At 39.3% G+C, this 19,723-nt stretch overlaps 1 protein-coding gene across 2 annotated transcripts in view; it reads right to left on the bottom strand.

The window, feature by feature from the left end:
• LOC127568457 (parkin coregulated gene protein homolog) overlaps positions 1 to 19,723 on the bottom strand; it is a 183,264-nt gene that overhangs the window by 78,656 nt on the left and 84,885 nt on the right. For both annotated transcript variants that reach the window (XM_052012217.1, XM_052012216.1), the window contains exons 4-5: positions 15,837 to 16,008; positions 10,652 to 10,801 (exon numbers count right to left, since the gene is read on the bottom strand). In XM_052012217.1, the coding sequence (XP_051868177.1) occupies positions 10,652 to 10,801; positions 15,837 to 16,008 (322 nt within the window). The remainder of the gene's footprint in view (positions 1 to 10,651; positions 10,802 to 15,836; positions 16,009 to 19,723) is intronic.

Below are 19,723 nucleotides of genomic sequence, written 5' to 3'. Positions count from 1 at the left end.
TTGAAAGTTATCACTGAATCTACTTCAACCATTATTTTAGGTCATGTATTAGCAATCATAATAAGTTGAAATTGTTAATGCTCTCCAATTTCTTGCACTAGTGCCACTAGGGAAGCCTGAAAGTCCTCTGTTTTGATGTTTTGTCTGTCTAACAATATGTTCTTTCACAATTCAGGCTACTGTGGGTGTTTCAAATGGCACCACACATATTACTGAGCAGGGACTTTCTTTGCTAGGTTTTGAACTTACTGGATGTTTTTGAAAGGGCAGCTCACAAATAACCAGCAAATGCAGGTGAAGTGATACCAAAAATGCAACATGTGCATCCATCTCCAAGACAACTCCAGGGCACACATTTATAAATTCTGCATGTTCCTGGACATGCCAGCAAGATCAGACTTCAGCAGCTCTGCTTTGGAAAACTCTCAGTTGTCATACTCAATGCAGTATGACCTTCTGAGAAATTCTGGCATGGGGAGGGAAGGGTGGGCAGGGGTACTTTCATGCTAACAGGTTCTTCCATATTCCAGGGGAATTGACATGGGATCTCCAGCCAATAAAGATTAAACTCCAGGACAATGCCACAAGCAATGCAGTGGAAAAAACACTGAGGCATTAAAACATATATTCTTTTCAATAGTTATATTGTAAAAATATTGGAATTGGGAAAATTGTTTTATTGAGAGTCAGGAATCAAGCAATTCAGCAGGAATCAAGAATGCCAAGTCCACAGTGGGTACATGATGGGGGGAGCAGGAGTGGTGGGTGGATTTTGGGGGAGAATTCGTGATGTAGAAATCCCAAAGAGTAGCATTGCTTTTCCCCAAGTATTCTACCCAAGTATGCTCCTATGACATCTCTTAGGAGAAGAATGAACATTGAAGAATGTCAAAGATGCTGTTAGAAATATAAATTGCTGTTGTCTTTTGTTTGGATTTGAAATTCCCCACAATGAAAATGAAGGTGTGGTCCTGAAATACATGTGATTGCATGACACCAATCCTATTGCAATAATAATTAATATACACACAGGAAGGAAAAAACAACAACCTTAACTAATATCATTGAGTTATGCTGAACTTTAATTTCTGGCAGTTCATGAAGTTATTGAAATCCTGAATTACATTGCTGATTTGAACATGTCCTAGCTTATTCTGTGTTAAAGCAAATGCACCAAAATGATTACAGCCTGTATTAGACTAGCCATGATGTTTCAGTTGAAACCACATTTCATTATATTGGTATTCTGCAGATTGATTTTTAATAATATCTTCATTCCAAATGACCTCACTCTCTCACCTAGTCTGCTAAATGCATATGTTCCTTTCCACACACATACTGTCTCTATTTCATGGACACTTGTGTGCAATAGTTAATTGAACTGTCATTATGCTTAATATTCATTACTAATTTGACTAAAAGGGTGATTGGTAAAAAATACTATAGACTTCAAATGATTTCAAATTGTATGAGATAGCTAAGCATTAAAGTATAAGTAAAAGCTTAAAGCACCAAATATTCTGCACTCTTTTAATGCTAAAATGCTTCATATGAATGGCATTTTATGTACATCGTGTTACACTTCTGATAAATCTTCCTTATGTACTTATTTTTCTGTTTATCTTCATTTGTCCTTCATATTCTGACTGCAATTTTCCACTCCGCCACTATTCCATTCCTATTTTTTTCAAATTTTCTCCCCGTTTTGCTTGAGGCTGTGACTCACACTGGGTATCGATTAACAGGTGCTGACTACCTTGTCATATTACATTTAAATATCTGTCTATCATATGTTAGCCTATATGGTAACATTAGAAAACAGGCACTGGAATCTCAATCTGTGATTAACCCACACCTTTCACATGAGTAGCCATACATCTTACTGAGAATATGACTCATGTACTAATTTTGAAAAGATAGTCAACCTGTCACTAACATGTGGTATATGACTAGCTTTGGATGATGCTGTGAGTGTGAAGTTTGAGAAGTCTTCTGTCCACTTTCTCCTCCTCCACAAATCTCCTACCTGATAAATGTCTGTCCTCAATCAACAATAATCAAATAAACAATGCCCTGATATTTCTCCTCTCTCCCTTGATCTTTTCCAATCTCCGATTTCTTGTTTCTTGCTCTGATCAATTGCAGGCAGCTAGCTGATTTTAAAAAAATGCCTGAGAGCGAGGAAATGGGCTTCAGGCTGCTGGCAATGCAATATCAGGACTGTATGTCCAATTCCATTAGTAGGGAGATGGGGAGTGAGATGATGTCTTAGCCCCCCAGACATGCCCATGTGCTGAAGGACTCCATACTTTCCATCCAAGCAATTACATTTGTACAGAACTATCTCCAACAAGAAAGATTCTAACAGTTTCCCTTTGCATTCAATGGCATAACTATTGCCAAAACCCTACTATCAACATCTCAGGTAAAAAACTATTAAACGTAACTTCATCTGGTACTCTAGCTACAAGAAAAGGTCAGAGGGTGGGCATTCTGCCTGAGTGACATGTCCTGACTCCCATATATATCAGCTACAAGACGTCAGGATTGTGATGGAATGTTCTCCACTAGCCTGCATGACTGCAGCTCAACAATACTTAAGCACTTCGACATAGATCAAGATAAAATGGCTCATTCAGTTGACACCTGATTCACCACCCTCTGGCTAGAGTGTGTACCATCTAAAATAAAAAAACAGAAAATGCTGGAAATACTCAGTAGGTCAAGCATTCTCTGTTCTTACAAAAATAGAGAAGTAGAGATGAATGTTGTGATGGAAGATCATTGACCTGAAGACTGAATCCAAATCAGGAAAGACATAAAATTGAAAATTCTCATTCCTGTATGCAGATCCCTCCTTGACTTTCACTCTCCCTGCATCTATTCTGCCCCAGAGCTCTGTAACCTTCCGATATCTCTCTCTGCACTTCCTAATCCGGCCTTTCATGATTTCTTGACCTTCATTGCCACATCATAGGCTTCAGTTTCAATTGGAATTCAGTTGTACCTACAACTCCAAATCTCAACCCCTTCCTTCTTCCTTCAAGATGTTCCTTAAAGTCCCACATTATCCTTATACAGCTTTGTGTTAAATTCTGTTCAGTTGCGCTTTTGTTGAGTGTCTTGGGAGTTTTGCTATATAGAAGCTGCTTTATAAAAGTAAGTTGTTATTATAAAATACATTATGATGACATCAGCTTCAATCATAAAAATTCTATACAAAAAGACATTATCTGTCACATTAGTCTTTCACTGCATAGTTGTTAAACAGATTTTCAGAGAACATTTAGTCTATATATTCAGGAAAGAGATTCACATGATTGTAGAATTACTTTGGTGTAAAAACTAACAACTGTCTGGATTTCTACCTTATTAATGTCTGAGCCTCCTTACCACAATTCCATGTTTTGAACCCCTCCAGTGAGATCTCTTTTCCTCCCAAATCTAATGAAAATCACTAATTTCATCCTTGTGACTGTGACTTCATTGCACCCTCCCTCTTCGTTCTTCTTGGCTTCTCGGGAACCTTTGTCATGGTCGACAAGATGTTCCTTCTCCAAAGTTTCTCACTGGAACCCTCCTCATCATTCTTTCAGATCTGATCAGTCATACAGCATATTGAGCAATGGTTGCTCCACCGGTCCTTGTTCTCTGACCTCAGAAGTGTCCCTCTATATTCATGGATCCAACTCACACATCCACTGATAACACTCAACTACAGCTCTCCACCAACTCAATCAGATGCAAAGATGTTGATCCTGTACCCTCTCCATCACAAGTACTGCCCAGTTTCAACTCCACAACATCTCCAACCCATTTGTGGATGATATATTTATCCTTCCTGTTATGATTTCTTGTCTTAACTATTCCAATCCTCCATCCTCTACAAGTTTCAGCTTATCCATAACCTTACTGTCTTTAATGTATCATGTATCAAGATTTTCTCATCCATCATCCCTAGTCCTTGCTGATCTGTCAGTACCCAGTACCCAAAACTGTCCAAATTAAAATTATAATCTTTATCCTCAAATTCTATTGTTTTGTCAAAGGTTCTATCTCAAAGATAACTTCCATTACGATTGCCATCAACCTTCTCCCCTCTCTGACCTCCTATGCAGTTTCTTCTCTTGCTTAATCATTGATGATTATGTCTTTAACTGCATTGGCCTATGCTCTGAAATATGCTTCCTAAATCTTTCCATCTGCATATCCCCTTTGTCCTCAAAGCTTATCTTTTTGACCAAGTCTTCTAATAATATCCCCATTGACTTGGTACTTTTTAATTATACTGCTAAAGAATCTTGGGAGGTTTATCTACATTAAGACTGCTGTATAAAGGCAAGATGTTTCAGTGGTTGGGGTGGTCTTGACAAACCTTTAAAGATAGCAAAATCCATGGTTTCCAAGGTCCCAACGCTGAGTTTGAATTGCTGCATCATAAAATAAAAAGTAGTGCTAGCTTTGGAATTTCTATCTCCTTTTATGCAATAGTAATCATTTTTGAGGCTGAGATTCATGATAGTCTTTTTCACAATGGCAGTTACATATAGCTGTACTAGTGAGAATAGTTATTAAGGAGCTTGCTACTTCATGTTTTTTTAAATCAAATCTGAAGTAAATTCTTATGGGACGTGTAAATGGTGAGGCAGAATTGACACTGATTTAAATTTTTGAAATGAAAAGCTTTTTAAATGAAAATAAGAAAGAAGAAGAAACCTCTTGGCTGTGTGGATTGTTTAGACAAAATGCAGACAAGGAGGAAACCAAGCCTTTGAACTGGGATAAAGTCTGGTGGAAGTACATACAAACAGTTGTGGAGTGGTCAGTTCTACAACTTGTGTGTGAGGGACTATGTTTGACATTAAAGCAGTTTTCAAACAGGCGTTACATTAAGCAGTCCCAGCAAAATTGAAGTCAATGGAAATCAAGGAAAATTCTTAATTGAGTGGAAGTAGACATCACACAATGGAAGATGACTGTGGTTATTGAAGGTCAAGCAACTCAATCCCAGCATACTTCTCCAGGAGCTCCCCAGTGCAATGTCCTAGACTCAATCATCTTCAATTGCTTCGTCAATGACACTCCACCCATCATAAACCTTGAAGTGGGGTTATTCACTCATTTCCATTTCAACTTTACAGATAATGAAGTAGTTCGTGTCAAGTATCTATCTGACATAGAAGTGTCAGGCAATGAACATTTCAATTAAAGATGAGACTAACCACCTTGAACTGACATTCAATGCATTACCATTGATGTAATCTTCCATTATTTACTTGCAGGAAACTTCAGCATTGATCAGAAAATTAACTGAATCAGTTACATGTGGAGAGCAGGTCAGAAGCAAGTGGTTCCTCTCCTGACTCCATAAAGACTTACTACAATCTGCAAGGCACATCAGGATTGGGATGGAATACCTTCCAGTTTCCTAGATAAATGCCACTCTAACAAGATTCAAGATGCCCAAAACTGAAGCAGCCCACACGATTGCCAATCCTCCAAAACAATAACAGCTTGCAGTTTTGGAATACCATGCTCCAGTGTGCACATCTACAAAATTCATAGGAACAACACACCAGACTTCTTCAACAGCACCTTCCTCATATATTCATCCTCTACCATCTTTAAGGACAAGAAAAACAGATTCATTGGAACATCAGTACTTGCAAGTTCCTCTCCAAGTCATACTCAATCATGACTTATGGCTCCTCATTCATCATCCTTGGACCTAAACACTGAAATTCCCTACCAGTGAGCATTATGGGTGTAACTTCAACACAAACTGCAGCAACTCAAGAGGTTTTCTGACAATAACATCCTCAGCAGCATTTAGGAATGGGCAATAAATACTTGCTTTGCCTCTGATGGCCATATTTCGTAAAATAATAATATTAAATGGAAGCAAGCACCCACTTTATTTGGAGCACCCACCATTAGTACCATGCATGCTGCCAAAATTCCATGATTTTAGCATCAGCTCTGCCCAAAAGTATCCCTGTTTATTTGGAACAATAAACAGGAAATTTGACAATTAAGTTTCTTTCTAATAATGTCAGGCAGAAGTCATATAATTTTGATGCATACTTGGTTTTTGGTACTCCCATATATGTTATGCTGGTCCAAAATGAGTGTCCAAAGAACTGACATTAACACATATTTGAAGAGTCTAGCTAGGAAATGCAGTGCACAACTTAATTCTATTTCTCTAACCTGTTTTCACTTCTTTTCTCCTGTCACCACTTAGATTTCTAGGAAATTTGCAGGAGTGTTTACATTCTATTTTCATGCAGCTTCTGCAATAACATCAATAAGTTTTCCACATTGATTTGAGTTTTTTTTGAAGGAGAGCCAACACAGAGAAGGATATGAGGCAAGTCAAGTTGCACCAGTTCTGCCACTGACTAGGTTTTGACAACACGAGGCATCGTGAATATGCCATGCTTAAATTACTGGACACCAGTAATCCAGATTATCAATTGACAGATGTACACTGAAATTCTACCTTCTGTGTTAAGGAATTTAAAATCAGTTAATAATCTGGAATTAGGAAAAAACTAATCAATAGTAATGATAACCATGAAACTACGAAACATTGTAAAAACCTATCAGGTTCATGAATGCCCTTCAAGGAACAAAATCTGCTATTCTTACCAGTTTGGCTGGCCTTCATGCAATTATAGACCTGAAGTAATATGTTTGACTCTTAATTATTCCCTGAAATGGCTCAGCAAGTCACTGAGCCATTTCAGAGAATAGTCATCACTAAATTAAAACACAAAAGAATAAAACCAATGGATCAGCCAGAACTGACTCAGCATCAAATTCAGAAATGGTAAAGTTGCTCTCAACCCAGACAACTTTGCAATATCCTCCTCAGAAACATCTGGGGATGGATGTTTAAAATGGAAGAGCAGCAGCCTGATATGCTGACAATAGAGACCATGTGGCCAGCTCTTCTATCACAATCCTTGGATACATCCTGTCCCCCTGGCGTGGTAGTAAAGTGGTCTACAGGTGCTGAGAAATAGACCTAGGGGACATTAATATTGATTCCAGACCTCATGAAATCTCAAGTCAAGGAAAGCTCTTGACTTTCTTCATCTGATAAATCAGTGCTCCTCCTTATTGAAGAAGCACTGAAAATGGCAAAGGCACAGAATGTACTGTGAATGGAATCATCTACGTCCATCACCAAATGTAACTGGGTAGCACAGCCACTGGCTGAATACTGAGGAACACAGCTGCCGGATTAGATCTGTAGCAGGAACTGAGTGAACTGACACAAGGGATAAATCTACTTGAGGCATCCATGACAACATGACAACATTGTTAGGAATGATGACTGCATAGTCTTTGTGGAGACAAAGTCCCGTCTTCACCTGAGGAAACCCTCTATCATGTTGTGTGGCACTACGATTCTGCTAAATGAGAAAGACTAGGAACAAATCAAAACTGGGCATCCATGAGGTGTTGTGCACTATCAGCAGCAGCAATGTACATCACCACAATCTGTAACCTGATGTCCCAGCATATCCCTGACTCAGTCACTACAATCAAATCATTAATATCAAACCAGAGAGAAGCAACAGGCTGACCAAAAAATGAGGCACCAACTTGGTGAAACTTCATCAAAGTAATACATGCATGATAACACAGCAAAAGCAGCATGCAGTGGACAGAGATCAAAGCCAATGGATCAGATCAAAGCCCTGCAGTCCTGCCACAGCTAGCCATGAATGACTGTGGGCATCTAAATGGCTGATGGGGCAGGGCAGCTCCAAGAAGATCTCCATCCTCAAGGATGATGGAGTCCAGAAGAGAAACGTTAAAGAGATGGTTGAAGCATTTGGAACCATGTTCAGCCAGAAGTGCCAAGTAGATGGTTTATCTTGGCTTCATTCTGTGATCGCCACCATCACAGAAACTAGTCATCAGACAATTCAATTCTCTGGAGAGCAGTGGTCACAGTAACAGCTACAGACCAGACAACATCCTGATTCAAGTTCTAAATACTCGTCCAGAACTAACCAATCTGTTCAAGTACAGTTACCATACTGGAAACTATACAAAAACATAAAAATCCGCCAGAGTATGACCAGTACAGAAGAAGTTGGACAAATCCATTCTGGCTAATTACCAACCAGTCTCCTCTCAATCATTCGTGATATTGTAGCATGAGGATATCACCACAGGAGTACCTGGGGGCCATGTCCTAGTAACAGCCATCTTCAGCTGTTTCAACAAATGTTTTTCTTTTCAACATAAGATCAGAAATGAGGATGTTTGTTGATGATTACATGATATTCAATTCTATTTGTAATTCCTCAGCAAACAAAGCAGCCCATGCCTGTATGCAACAAGTCCTTGACGACATTCAGAAAAGGGCAGATAAGTGGCAAGTAACATTCATGCCACATAAATGCCAGAAATTCATCTAGACCTGCCACTTAAATACCATGATTATAAGACAGGTCAGAGACTGAGTATCCTATGGTGAATGACTCACCTTCTAATACCCAAGGCTGTCTTTCCAGCACCTACAAGGCACAAGTGCGGTACGTGATGGAACACTCCTCACTTACCTGAATGAGTGTAGCTCCAACAATTCTCAGGAAGCTCTAACCATCCAGGACAAAGCAGTTCACTTGATTGGCACCCCTAAACATACATTCCCTCCACTACTGGTGTATAATGGTTACATTATGTACCATCAACAAAATTAACTCCAGTTACTCCACCACTCTTCTCTGAGAGTACCTCCCAAACCCACGATCTCCACCACCAAGAAGGATAGTGACAGTGGGTGCATGGAAACACCACCACCTGGTTGCTTTACAAGCTGCACCCTATCCTGATTTGAAAGGTATTGCCATTCCTTCACCATCACTAGATTTCACTCATGGAACTTGCACCCATTCTGAGAACACCTGCCCCAGAAGGAGTGCAGTGGTTCCAGAGGTGGTTCACCACCATCTGCTTAAGAGCAATTAGAGATGGACGATAACTGCAGGCCTTGACAATGACAGCCAGATCCTGTAAAATGAATAAATTTAAAGTGAGGGAAGGTATCATCAGCAGGACTAATTTACTTGTTAATGTCACTCACCAATGCCTAACATGAGTTTTACCAATGATACCCAGCTCCAGATGTCATCACAAACATGGAGCAAAGAACTGAATTGCAGAGATGAGATGAAGGTGACTGCCCTTAACATCAAGGCAGCATTTGACCCAGTGTTGTGTCAAGCAGCCCTGGTAAAACTGGTCAGTGGGCAACAAAGGGTAAAACACTCCAATGACTGGAGTCACATCTGCAGGAAGGGAGCTGGTTGCAGTTGTAGGTGAATAATCCCAGTCCCAGGACCATGCTGCAGGACTTCCTTAGGGCACTGTTCATTACCCAACTATCTTCAGTGATCACCTTGAGTGGGGATGTTTGCTAATGATTGCCTCATTCATAACTCCTCAGAACATAAAGCAATCCAAGTCTGTATGCAGCAAGACCTAGACAATTTTCAGGCATGGGTTGGTAAGAAGCAGCCTCCATCACTGGCGCACAGTGGCTGCAGTGTGTATCATCGACCATATTCACTATATTTACTCAACTGGGCTACTTAGACAAAACATCTCGACTTCTCCAGCTGGGAAGGACAGGAAGTCCTGGCTGGAGAACACCATGGAACACCACCACCTGCAGGTTATCCTCCAAGTCACAGATTAACCTGTCTTGGCAATATATCACAGGTCCCTCATCATTAGGAACTGCCTATCCAATACCTCTATGTGAGTAACTTAACCAAAGGGTTGCAGCAGTTCAAGAGGTGACTCACACCATTTTTGGATGGGCAACTACAGATGGACAATAGATGCTTACTTTGACGGCAACCCAAACCCTAAAAAATACACTTTGAAGAAAGATGTTATTGGTTTGTGCAATGGCAGGAGTTTGTGGAGATCTAACCAGTTATAATGCTGCAACATCCAACTCAAAGATCATCTGCGTGGAGGTTCACCCAGTGCCTATGAAACCATAGCCCATGAGACATGAAAGCACAAGAGGGGGAGAAAATTTAATCTTTTTCAAAAAAATCCAAAAATACTGAGGAAGTCATTGTTTATATTTCAGAGGATATAATCTGAGACAATCAAAAACAACTAAAAATTAACTAAATGGAAGCTCAAAGAAGTAACTGAAAATATGGCAGCTGAGAAAGACGATATTAAAAGAATAATTTCATAGAACTCATCTTTGTTGCACCTCTTTCCTCTGTCACATCAGCCTAATTACTCATATTTTCACTGCAAACATATTAAGACTTCATCATCCCCAATTTCCATCTTACCTGCTTAGTGAGAATGGAATTGTGGACTGAAGGATGGTGGACATGTAATGGACATTAATTCTAACCCCACATTATTCCCACTGTGTGGGTTTGGTTAAAATTGGGTATTAAATCTGATTTATATGTTGTATTGATTAGCTTCACTATTTAGAGAAGTCCACTGCAGCCATTAGTGCCTCAGGTGGATGTGGATAAATCAAGATTCTAACTGTAATTATAAGAAAATGCACTTTACATTTTCTCTCCTCATTGTACCAAAAAATATAGAAAGGAGAGTGAAGAGATTGAGAGTCTGCCTGATGACTTACCATTCACGTTCTTGAAAATGTTGAAGATGGGGAGGATTTGTCGATAATAAGGCACTAATGCCTCGCCCACCATGTCAGCTGATACAACCAGGTGCTGGAGCACTTTCAGCGTGATGCAAATGATTTGCTTATTTCGAGTGTTGAGCGCATCTGCAGGGACAGAAGGGAAGACAGAGGAGAATGACGGGTCTTTGTGAAGAGGAAACTTTAATGGATAAATTTAATTAAATTATTCTCTGCTGGGGATTGCAAGTAGGCCTTTATTAGCAGAGCTTTGAAGAATTCCAAAGATGGATTGCACCACTGATGTTATAAAACACTGCCTTGTCCTGACTGTTATTTGTTCCCACAATTTGAGCTGACTCCTCACTAACCCCCAGAATACAGTTCATTTATTCATTTTGCAGACTGCTCACTGCTCCGTCCAAATCACAGCATGTACCATAGGGCTAGTGGAACTGTGCTAATGTGCAATGTTCCACAACAACAGATACTTTCACTTCAAACAATTGGGCATCTATGTTTTGAGCTTATTACTAAGAAATCATTGAAGGCAGCTCAATGAATAAATTCTGGAAATCATAGTTTTTTTTGTACAAAGAGGCAAATGTTTGCAAATAATTTGGTAAGCTTCTATTAGTGACAAACAAAAGCATTAACATGCAAACTCATTCTCATATCTATGTGGCAACACATGATTATTCCCTTTTGTACCGATGACCTTTATGAAACATCTTCTGTTGCCTTCATTTGACAATAATCTCACTTTTGTGAATAATAGACTAAATGAACTTTTGTTTTGGGAACAATTTGGCTGTGTTTAAAGGTAAGTATAAAGTCTTTCTCTAAGTAACACCTCCAGATCCAGACCTCCCCCTGCATTCCTTAGCTTGAGAACAGCTTACATAGAGACATTCTGATTAAACTTTGAACAAATAGTTGATACATTGAACAATGCTGTCATTTAAGACGTCAAAACACACCAACACCAATATTACAAAAGATACATTAAATTCTGAAACAATGAATTTTGTTGCAAATTGCTACTTTACTGTATACATTTGAAAAATACTTCATTGATTGTTACTGGTACAATAGGTTACTGACCTTTCCAACAATCTCAACAATGAAACATGAATAAAACGATACTTGTATCAAACTACTGGCTGGTAGTTTGAGGATAATATTTATATTTTTCAGGGCTCCCATACAGGTTTATAAAAGTAAAAAAAAAATCTGCAGTTCTGCATAAACATTTTATATAACAATGAATATAATTTAATGGATAAAAATCCTATTTAATTCCTTTAAAATGCAAGCTGCAAAAGTAGGCTTGACAGAAACTGCCAATGGAGATAATTAAAGATGAAGATATAGCTTTCCTGTTTGTATACTCTTTCTTGATATTGTTGATTTGACCCTGCTGCGCTTTATAGATGAGGAGCTGACCTAAAACAGACAGGAGCCTCACGAAGTTAATAAAATTGGGGTTCTATAACGTCTGTTTAAATTGGGATCTTAGCAGGTGTAGTCACTGTTTTCCAGTGATGATGAAATCGGTCTGCAAACATCAAAGCTTCTCTCAGATAGGTGCAAAATTTCCTTGAGGACGGCAACCATGGAATTATATATTAGCAAATGTCAGCACTTTCAAAGTACAAGGAAGAAAATTGCCAAGAGTAAAAGCACTATGTTGGGGCAAAGTAGAGGTTCTGCATTTGGCTCAATTTGTACCTTATCTGAGAGCGTTTGATACAATAATGTTGCCTGAAAATGAGAAAAGATGTTACATTTCTTCACAAAGACATTTATCATCATGTCTCACAAATACAAAAGATATTTTATAAGCCTAAATTATTTTTTTTCCAAAAACTTGGATATACAGTATGTGAAAATTTTGATTGAAAATTTATGAAATGTTATTGTTTCATTTAATGTAAAAAATATATGAAATAAGTGACAAGAAAAGCTACCTTGACTGTAACTTTTTTCAGGGAAGTTTCATTTTAGGTCACGAGATTGAACTATGCAAACAAAATAGAATACTGAATTACTAGCGATGTAATGGTCAATTAGTTACATGAAATAAAAAAAGCATAAACAAATATTCTTATCCAAAAATCTAGCATTCTTGATCTGGAAAATTTCAACTGACCAAGGATCTATACCTTTTGTAAGGAAGTTCCAGACTTCTGCCAGCCTTTATGTGAAAAAGTGCTTCCTGTTTCCATTTCTAATTTGAAGGTTATTCTCTTTTGCCCTGGATTCTGCCATCAACTGAAAGAGGTTCTCTCTATCTACCCTATCATTTTGTTACCACTTTGATGAAATCATCCCTCACAAGCTTCAAAACCCTAATTTAAGCAAGCTGTCCTCATAATTTATTGTTTCAAAATGCGGGTGTTAAGCAGTAGTATCATTCTGGTGTGTGCAATCAATATATTCAATATCAATATTTATGTTATAGGTGTCTGGTAACCTTGCAAATGTTTCAAGTGAATCAGGAACTCACTGACCGAAAGGGTATTGGAGGCAGAAACGTTTCAGTTAAAATGTACCTAGATAGGCAGTTGAAGAGAAGTAATGTGCAAGCTGCAGACTAAGAGTTGGGAAATTAAAAAGCTCCATTTTTGGCTGGTATGGAAATAAGGGGCCGGATGCCCCTTTCTGTGCTGCCTATTCCTACAACACTATAATTTGTCACAGTTTTAGGGGAATTGCCTTATTATCTATTAAAGAAAAAACATGACTAATCTATGATAATTTCCCTCCAGAACAACACCCCAGGTCAGGATTGAACATGGGTCTCTACCATCTGCTCCACTGTGCCACTCTCACCCCATTGTGCCTGACACCCCACCTCAGCGACGAGCACTGCAAAGGATGAATAGATTAGGGGTTAGAGGGACAATGGACAAGTGAGAATGAGTTAGAGGGAGGAATAGGTTTCAATCTGGCCCTGGGTATGGGAGACCTAGTGCAGGAGATTACTACACTCAGGGTTTTGGGGTGGAATCCATGCATCCAACCAGCCTCAGGAGAGATCCATGATTGGGATGTTGCTGAAGCAATGCCGATGTGGTTACACAGCAAGATGGTTAGCAAATAGGTGGTGTCAAAGAGCATGGAGCAGTCCATGTCCAAGTTCGAACAGTAGGTTGCGTGGAGTCAAGAGAACATCTCCTACACTCTCAATGTCGTGCATGCTTCTTTGATGGGGATTAGTGACAGTTGGTTCAGGTGAAATCTGTGAAGTTACAAACAGAAGCCATGCAAAATCTTGCAGCTTCTATGCAGTCTCACAGTGATCTAGCTGGAGGTTTGTTCCTCAAGAGGAACAGTGATATGGCTCCATGGAATAGCTTGATGTCCTCATTTAGCAGAGAGATGCCACTCGTGAACAGATTGTTGTTGTCAATGGACACATGGATGCTACCTGAAGTATACATTAATGCAAATGTACCTTTAAGAACTAAGTGAACAATGTGGAATGACATTTGATGACAAGTTAAAGCAGCCACTACTATTAGTTGAAAGTTGACTGGCTTCAATAAATGATTATTTTGGTAGCTCGACTTTTGCTAGTTGCCTTGGTAAACAGTAAGATTAAAGAACCTATGGACACTACACTAGTCATGAGCAATTCAACAGTTCTCCAGGAGAAAAAGGTACTGCACATGAACAGGTAAATGAGAACATGACTACAGAGATATTGCACATTAGCAGATTGCTCTCCAACAGGAGGAGAGTTGTGACATGCAGAAACTTGACTCTCTTCTTCAGGGCAGTAATGTGACCACTTCCTTCTTCAGGGCACTACCTTCTTCATTGTGAGCAGAGTTCTACTCAAATTGCACATTGAACTGATTATGAAAGAAAGTGAAGAGAACTCAGGGTCTCTCAGCTGGATCAGCTCCAGATCTGGAGGTTGAAATATTGGAGGAATAGACTGAGGGCCACAGATCATTACAAGGTTGTCTATCCGGTCCCAAGAGGTACTCTGGTACCAGTTCAGAACACTGATGTCCCCTTCATGTGGGCTCCAAGTCAATCCCACCACAGCTTCTCAGGCAGAACGTTCACCCATTCATCACCTATTACTCCATCAATTACTCCCTTGGCAGCAGTTTGAAGCCAACCAATTTAGGGCAAGAGCCACTTGTGAGTCATCAGATATCTGTCTCGACTCAAAGGGAAAGGGAGCAGCTTTCCAGCAGCTACATTGTTGCCATGCAATGTTGCAACATCCTGCTAGTACCTCAAAACCTACCGATAAGGTAGTGAAACAGGAAAGACAGTGGTATGTTAAATTTCAGACCACAATGTTATAATTTTCAGTTTTTGTATTAATTGATTTTATTGTTGTTACAAATGATTCACAACACATTAATAGTAGAGTGGGGTAGAGTGTGGGTAGTGAGATTGATTTTGGTTTGTTTAAGTCTTCATGGTGATTTCTCTTCCCCAATGTGAACATGTCTACCTTCCATTATGTGAGCTAGATCAACAGCTTGCATTTATATTACAATTTTAACATGGTAGAATAATCCATGTGCATTATCTCAGTTTGACATTGAGCCACATTGTTTGATACTAAGACAGATGATTAAAAAAAAACTAATTCATTTTAAGGGCTAAAAAGCTGGATGATTAGTTCCCGTTTTTCAGTAGAAATCATGCAAATATCTATTTATCTTTGCCTTCTTTGCTCCAGCAGAAAAGGTCCTGTTATCTGGCACTTCTTCCGATCTAAGTAACGTAGGTATGTTCAGACACAAGCAGAAAGAACCTAGTTTCATTAGATTGTTTATGGTTTTTTAAACTCTAGGGCTTCAATAATATCCCATTTGAAATGTATGTTAAGTGGCTGTAGAGGGATCCCTAGCAGTGGGATATCAGGCAGGCCAGAGGCAGCTCACCACTTAGGATGAAAATGGCACGAAAATTGTTTCATGTGTTGAGGGACATGGGACAGGGAGTTTCTTTGTGGGCTCAGGATAGTCTTCACTTCCTGTTACATGAAATATATTACTGAAAGGAAACTCATTTGAATCTCTTCCATGGCAGTATTGATAGACCCTCACTTGTAAACTTTTTCTTAATTGTGCCAAACACTCAGATTCCCAAGAGAAAAGCGCTGTGACTTTAATAAGGGGAATATGAAATACTAAATTTAGATCCTTACTTTTTATTGGGATGATAAGCTGAGGAATAACAGGAAGAATCTTCATGCCACCATGTTCCAGCATGTCATGTATCCCCTGGCGTGCAAAGAAGTCATATGGGTGCATGGTATCACAGAGGCCATCAAAAAACAGAGGCAGGTAATGGTGGTAGTCTAATTTCTCAATCTCCACCTGCAAGAAAATAACGACATCTTAGAGATGTTTCCTAATTATGACAAAAAGACACAAAACCTATTATTCCACAACCTGTTCTTGAGTTACATTTAGCAGAAAAAAACCATATGTCTCTTTCTTACCTATTTTAGTGAATGGATGATGTTAATTTTTTCAATGGGAGTTGAAACCATTCACCTTCAGTGCAATTTCTCAATGGGTCAATTTACTGCTGGCAAGATGCCAACCTATGACCCAACATCAACAAAAAGTATTTACTGAGACTTCCTTAACAGCATTCAACATATAGAATATTGTTTTGCAACATAGCATAAGGACAGGTAGAGACCATTCTGTCCTTGGGCTATTTAATTAGATCATGGTTCATTTATACCTCAATTCCATTCATCTATCTTTGACCTTACAACCTGTACTATATAAAAGGTAAATTTCAAATTTTGAAATTTCCAGTTTTCCCCTAACGTTTTGTGTGAAAACATGTTTTCAAGTTTCATTCCTGAGAGGCTTAGTTCTAATGTTTCGACTGTGGCCTTTTATTCTGGATCATCCACAAGAGGAAATAGTTCCTACTCCACCAAATCCTCTTGTATTGTGAATATTTCATTAAGATAATCTCTAAATCTTCTATAAAGGGAATACCAAGATTATGGAACATCTCTTCAGAATTTAACTGCTTCAGCTGTTGATTGACCTCCCTCCAATATATTCTTTGAAGTATGAAGTATAAAATTGTACACAGCATATCTGATGGGGCTCTGCACAAATAGCGTATAACTTCTTCTGTTTTCTAATACAGCTCCTTTGTGATGAAGGCTAACATTCAATTAGCCATTGTGATTTCCTTTTTCTTCTTGTTTAACAGGTTTACATGTTTGTTAACCTCAACACTCCTGCGCTCTTTTATAACTCCTAAACTTTCACAATTAAGGAAGAACCTCTAATTTGTCTTTTGTGGAACTAAAATGGATGACCTCACACCTACACTGACCTCACATCAAGAACAGATTTGTCCACTTACTAAAGTACCTTCTAACTTAGGCCCATCTGCAGAACAAAATATTCCTCATTCAAGTATGAATACAAGGGGCCAATCCAGGTTATGTGTTGGTTATCATTTCTTTGCCAATCAGAATATATTACTTTTGCCTGTACTCTACTTCCCTTGTCCCAACTAATAATGAGCCAACACATGATTACTTCCAATTGCACAATCTCTCATTTTTGCTAATAATTACCGGTGCAGAACTTCTTCCAAAGCTAATTCCTTCCAGAACTTCTTCCAAAACTAATAGCATCCATAGAAACTTCCCTATTCACTATCCTCAAAATAATTAAACAAGATTAGTCAAATTAGATTTGAGACCACCACTCCCTAAAAGCTTACTAAATCAGCAACCCATCCCGACATCACCTCCTAACTCTTCACCGTGGATGGAAAATTATGACAATCATACTTTTAACTTCTCCACCTTTTAAAATCCTGGGATAAAATACGTGAGGTCCTGGAGATTGATCTATCTGCTCTCTGCAGATCCTCGCTCACACCAGTCTTCTTGTTTTTAAAATCCTTTTGAGGCATTGGCCCAACCTATCACTGTAACCTCATCTAGGCAAACAAATGTCCAAACACTCTGAAGGCCAAAATCCAAAAAAAAGACTTGTGATTTAAAGAACAGGTAGTGAATGGAAGAGTGCAGGAAGTCCAACAATTCACTGATAACCATGTGCAGACTAAACACTGAGGCACTCCACCCATTAAGAACTGAGAATAGAGGTGAACTCTTCAAGGGCAGAGCACCTACCAGAAGGAATACTTTAAAGAACTCCTCAACCATTACTCTGTCCTTGAATTGATGGTCTTTAATTCTATTCCACAATAAATGATCTGGTCTAGATTAGTGGCCAGCCGTGACTGACAAGCTGTCATTAAGGTCATGTGCCAACTGAAAAGCATCATGGCCCTGGGAACACATGGTATCCCTGCCGAAGTTCTAAAACTTAACTGACAGGGACTTCAGTTACAAATTCACAATCTCATCTCCCACATTTGAGAAGAGGGGTACATGCCAGAAGACTTCAGAGACACCTTAGAGATAGCCATCTTCAAGAATGGAGTCCAATCCAATTACAGTAACTGCAGAGATCTCCCTGGTCACTGCCACAGGGAAAGTCATTACCAGGGTCCTCCTCAACCATCTCCTCCCAATGACCAAAGAGCTGCACTCTGAACCACAGTGTGGATTCTGTCCATTTAAAAGATACAATGGATGTGATTTTCACTGTGTATTAACTCCAAGAGAAATTTAGGGAGCAGCATTAACCACTATACATGTCCTTTTTGATCTTATAAAATCCTTTGACTCCCTCAATCAAGAGAGAGTGTGGAGCATCCTCTTCAAATTTGGCTGCCCACTGAATTTCACCTCCACCTTGTGTGTGTTTCTTGATGGGATGCAAGCCATGATCTTAACCAATGAGTCCACAACCAATCCAATCATAGTGCAATCTGGTGTCAAGCAAGGCTGCATCATCACTCTAACACTCTTTTTCATCTTTTTCAATGCAATGTTGTACCTGTACACAGGAAGTTAGTCTGTAGGAGAAGTGAAACAAAAACACCTCTATTCAGTCATTGAGCTGCAGTACCCAGACAACACTTCTACACTTTTGAGCCATGCTCTTATGTCATCATTGACTTGTTTACTGAAGCATTGAAAGAATGAACCTTACACTTAATATCTGCAAAACAAAGATCTTCACACAACCTGCCCCTGCTGTATAACATTGACCTCCAACAATAAGGATCCACGACGAGACCCTGTAAAATTTCAATTATTTCCTTGATCTTGGGAGTCACCTCTCAAAGTGGGCATTCACAATAAAGTTCACATTTGCTCTCAGTGCCAGCATTGCAGCCTTTAGCCATATGAGGAAAAGAGAATATGAAGAACAAGACCTCAAACACAATAGCAAGGTAATGGTCCACCAGACAGCAGCCCTCCTGCATACTTCTGGACTACCTGCTGTAGGCACTTCAAAGCACTGGAGTGATGCTACAAAATTCTCCTTAAAATTCTCCAAATCCATGAGCTAATCAACATCAATGGCTTCTCCTGGGCCAGTAACCTCAGCACTGAAGTCCTAATTACACTCACTCAATTCCAATAGGAAGGTTACATGGTTTAAATGACTGACATCAGCCTATTCCAAGCTAAAAGACAGAGAGTAGTTGTGGATGGAGGTCGGTGACCAGTGATGTTCTGCAGGGATCTGTTCTGGGACCCCTGCTCTTTGTGATTTTTATAAGTGACCTGGATGAGGATGTGGAAGGGTGGGTTAGTAAGTTTGCAGATAACATGAAGGCTGGTGGTGTTGTGAATAGTGTAAAAGGTTGCTGTAGATTACAAAAGGACATTGATAGGATGCAGAGCTGGGCTGAGAAGTGGCAGATGGAGTTCAACCCAGAAAAGTGTGAAGTGATACACTTTGGAAAATTGAATCGGTAAGACCACACTTGAAGTATTGTGTTCAGTTCTGGTCGCCTCTTTATAGGAAGGATGTGGAAGCTTTAGAGAGGGTGCAGAGGAGATTTACCAGGATGTTGCCTGGATTAGAGAGCATGTTTTATGAGGATAGCTTGAGTGAACTAGGGCTTTTCTCTTTGGAGAGAGGGAGGATGAGAGGTGACTTGATAGAGGTGTACAAGGTGGTA

This window comes from Pristis pectinata, chromosome 3 (assembly GCF_009764475.1).
Source record: "Pristis pectinata isolate sPriPec2 chromosome 3, sPriPec2.1.pri, whole genome shotgun sequence".
Taxonomy (NCBI): domain Eukaryota; kingdom Metazoa; phylum Chordata; class Chondrichthyes; order Rhinopristiformes; family Pristidae; genus Pristis; species Pristis pectinata.
The sequence above is the reverse complement of the archived record's forward strand: the minus strand, read 5'-3'. Positions and strand labels throughout refer to the sequence as shown.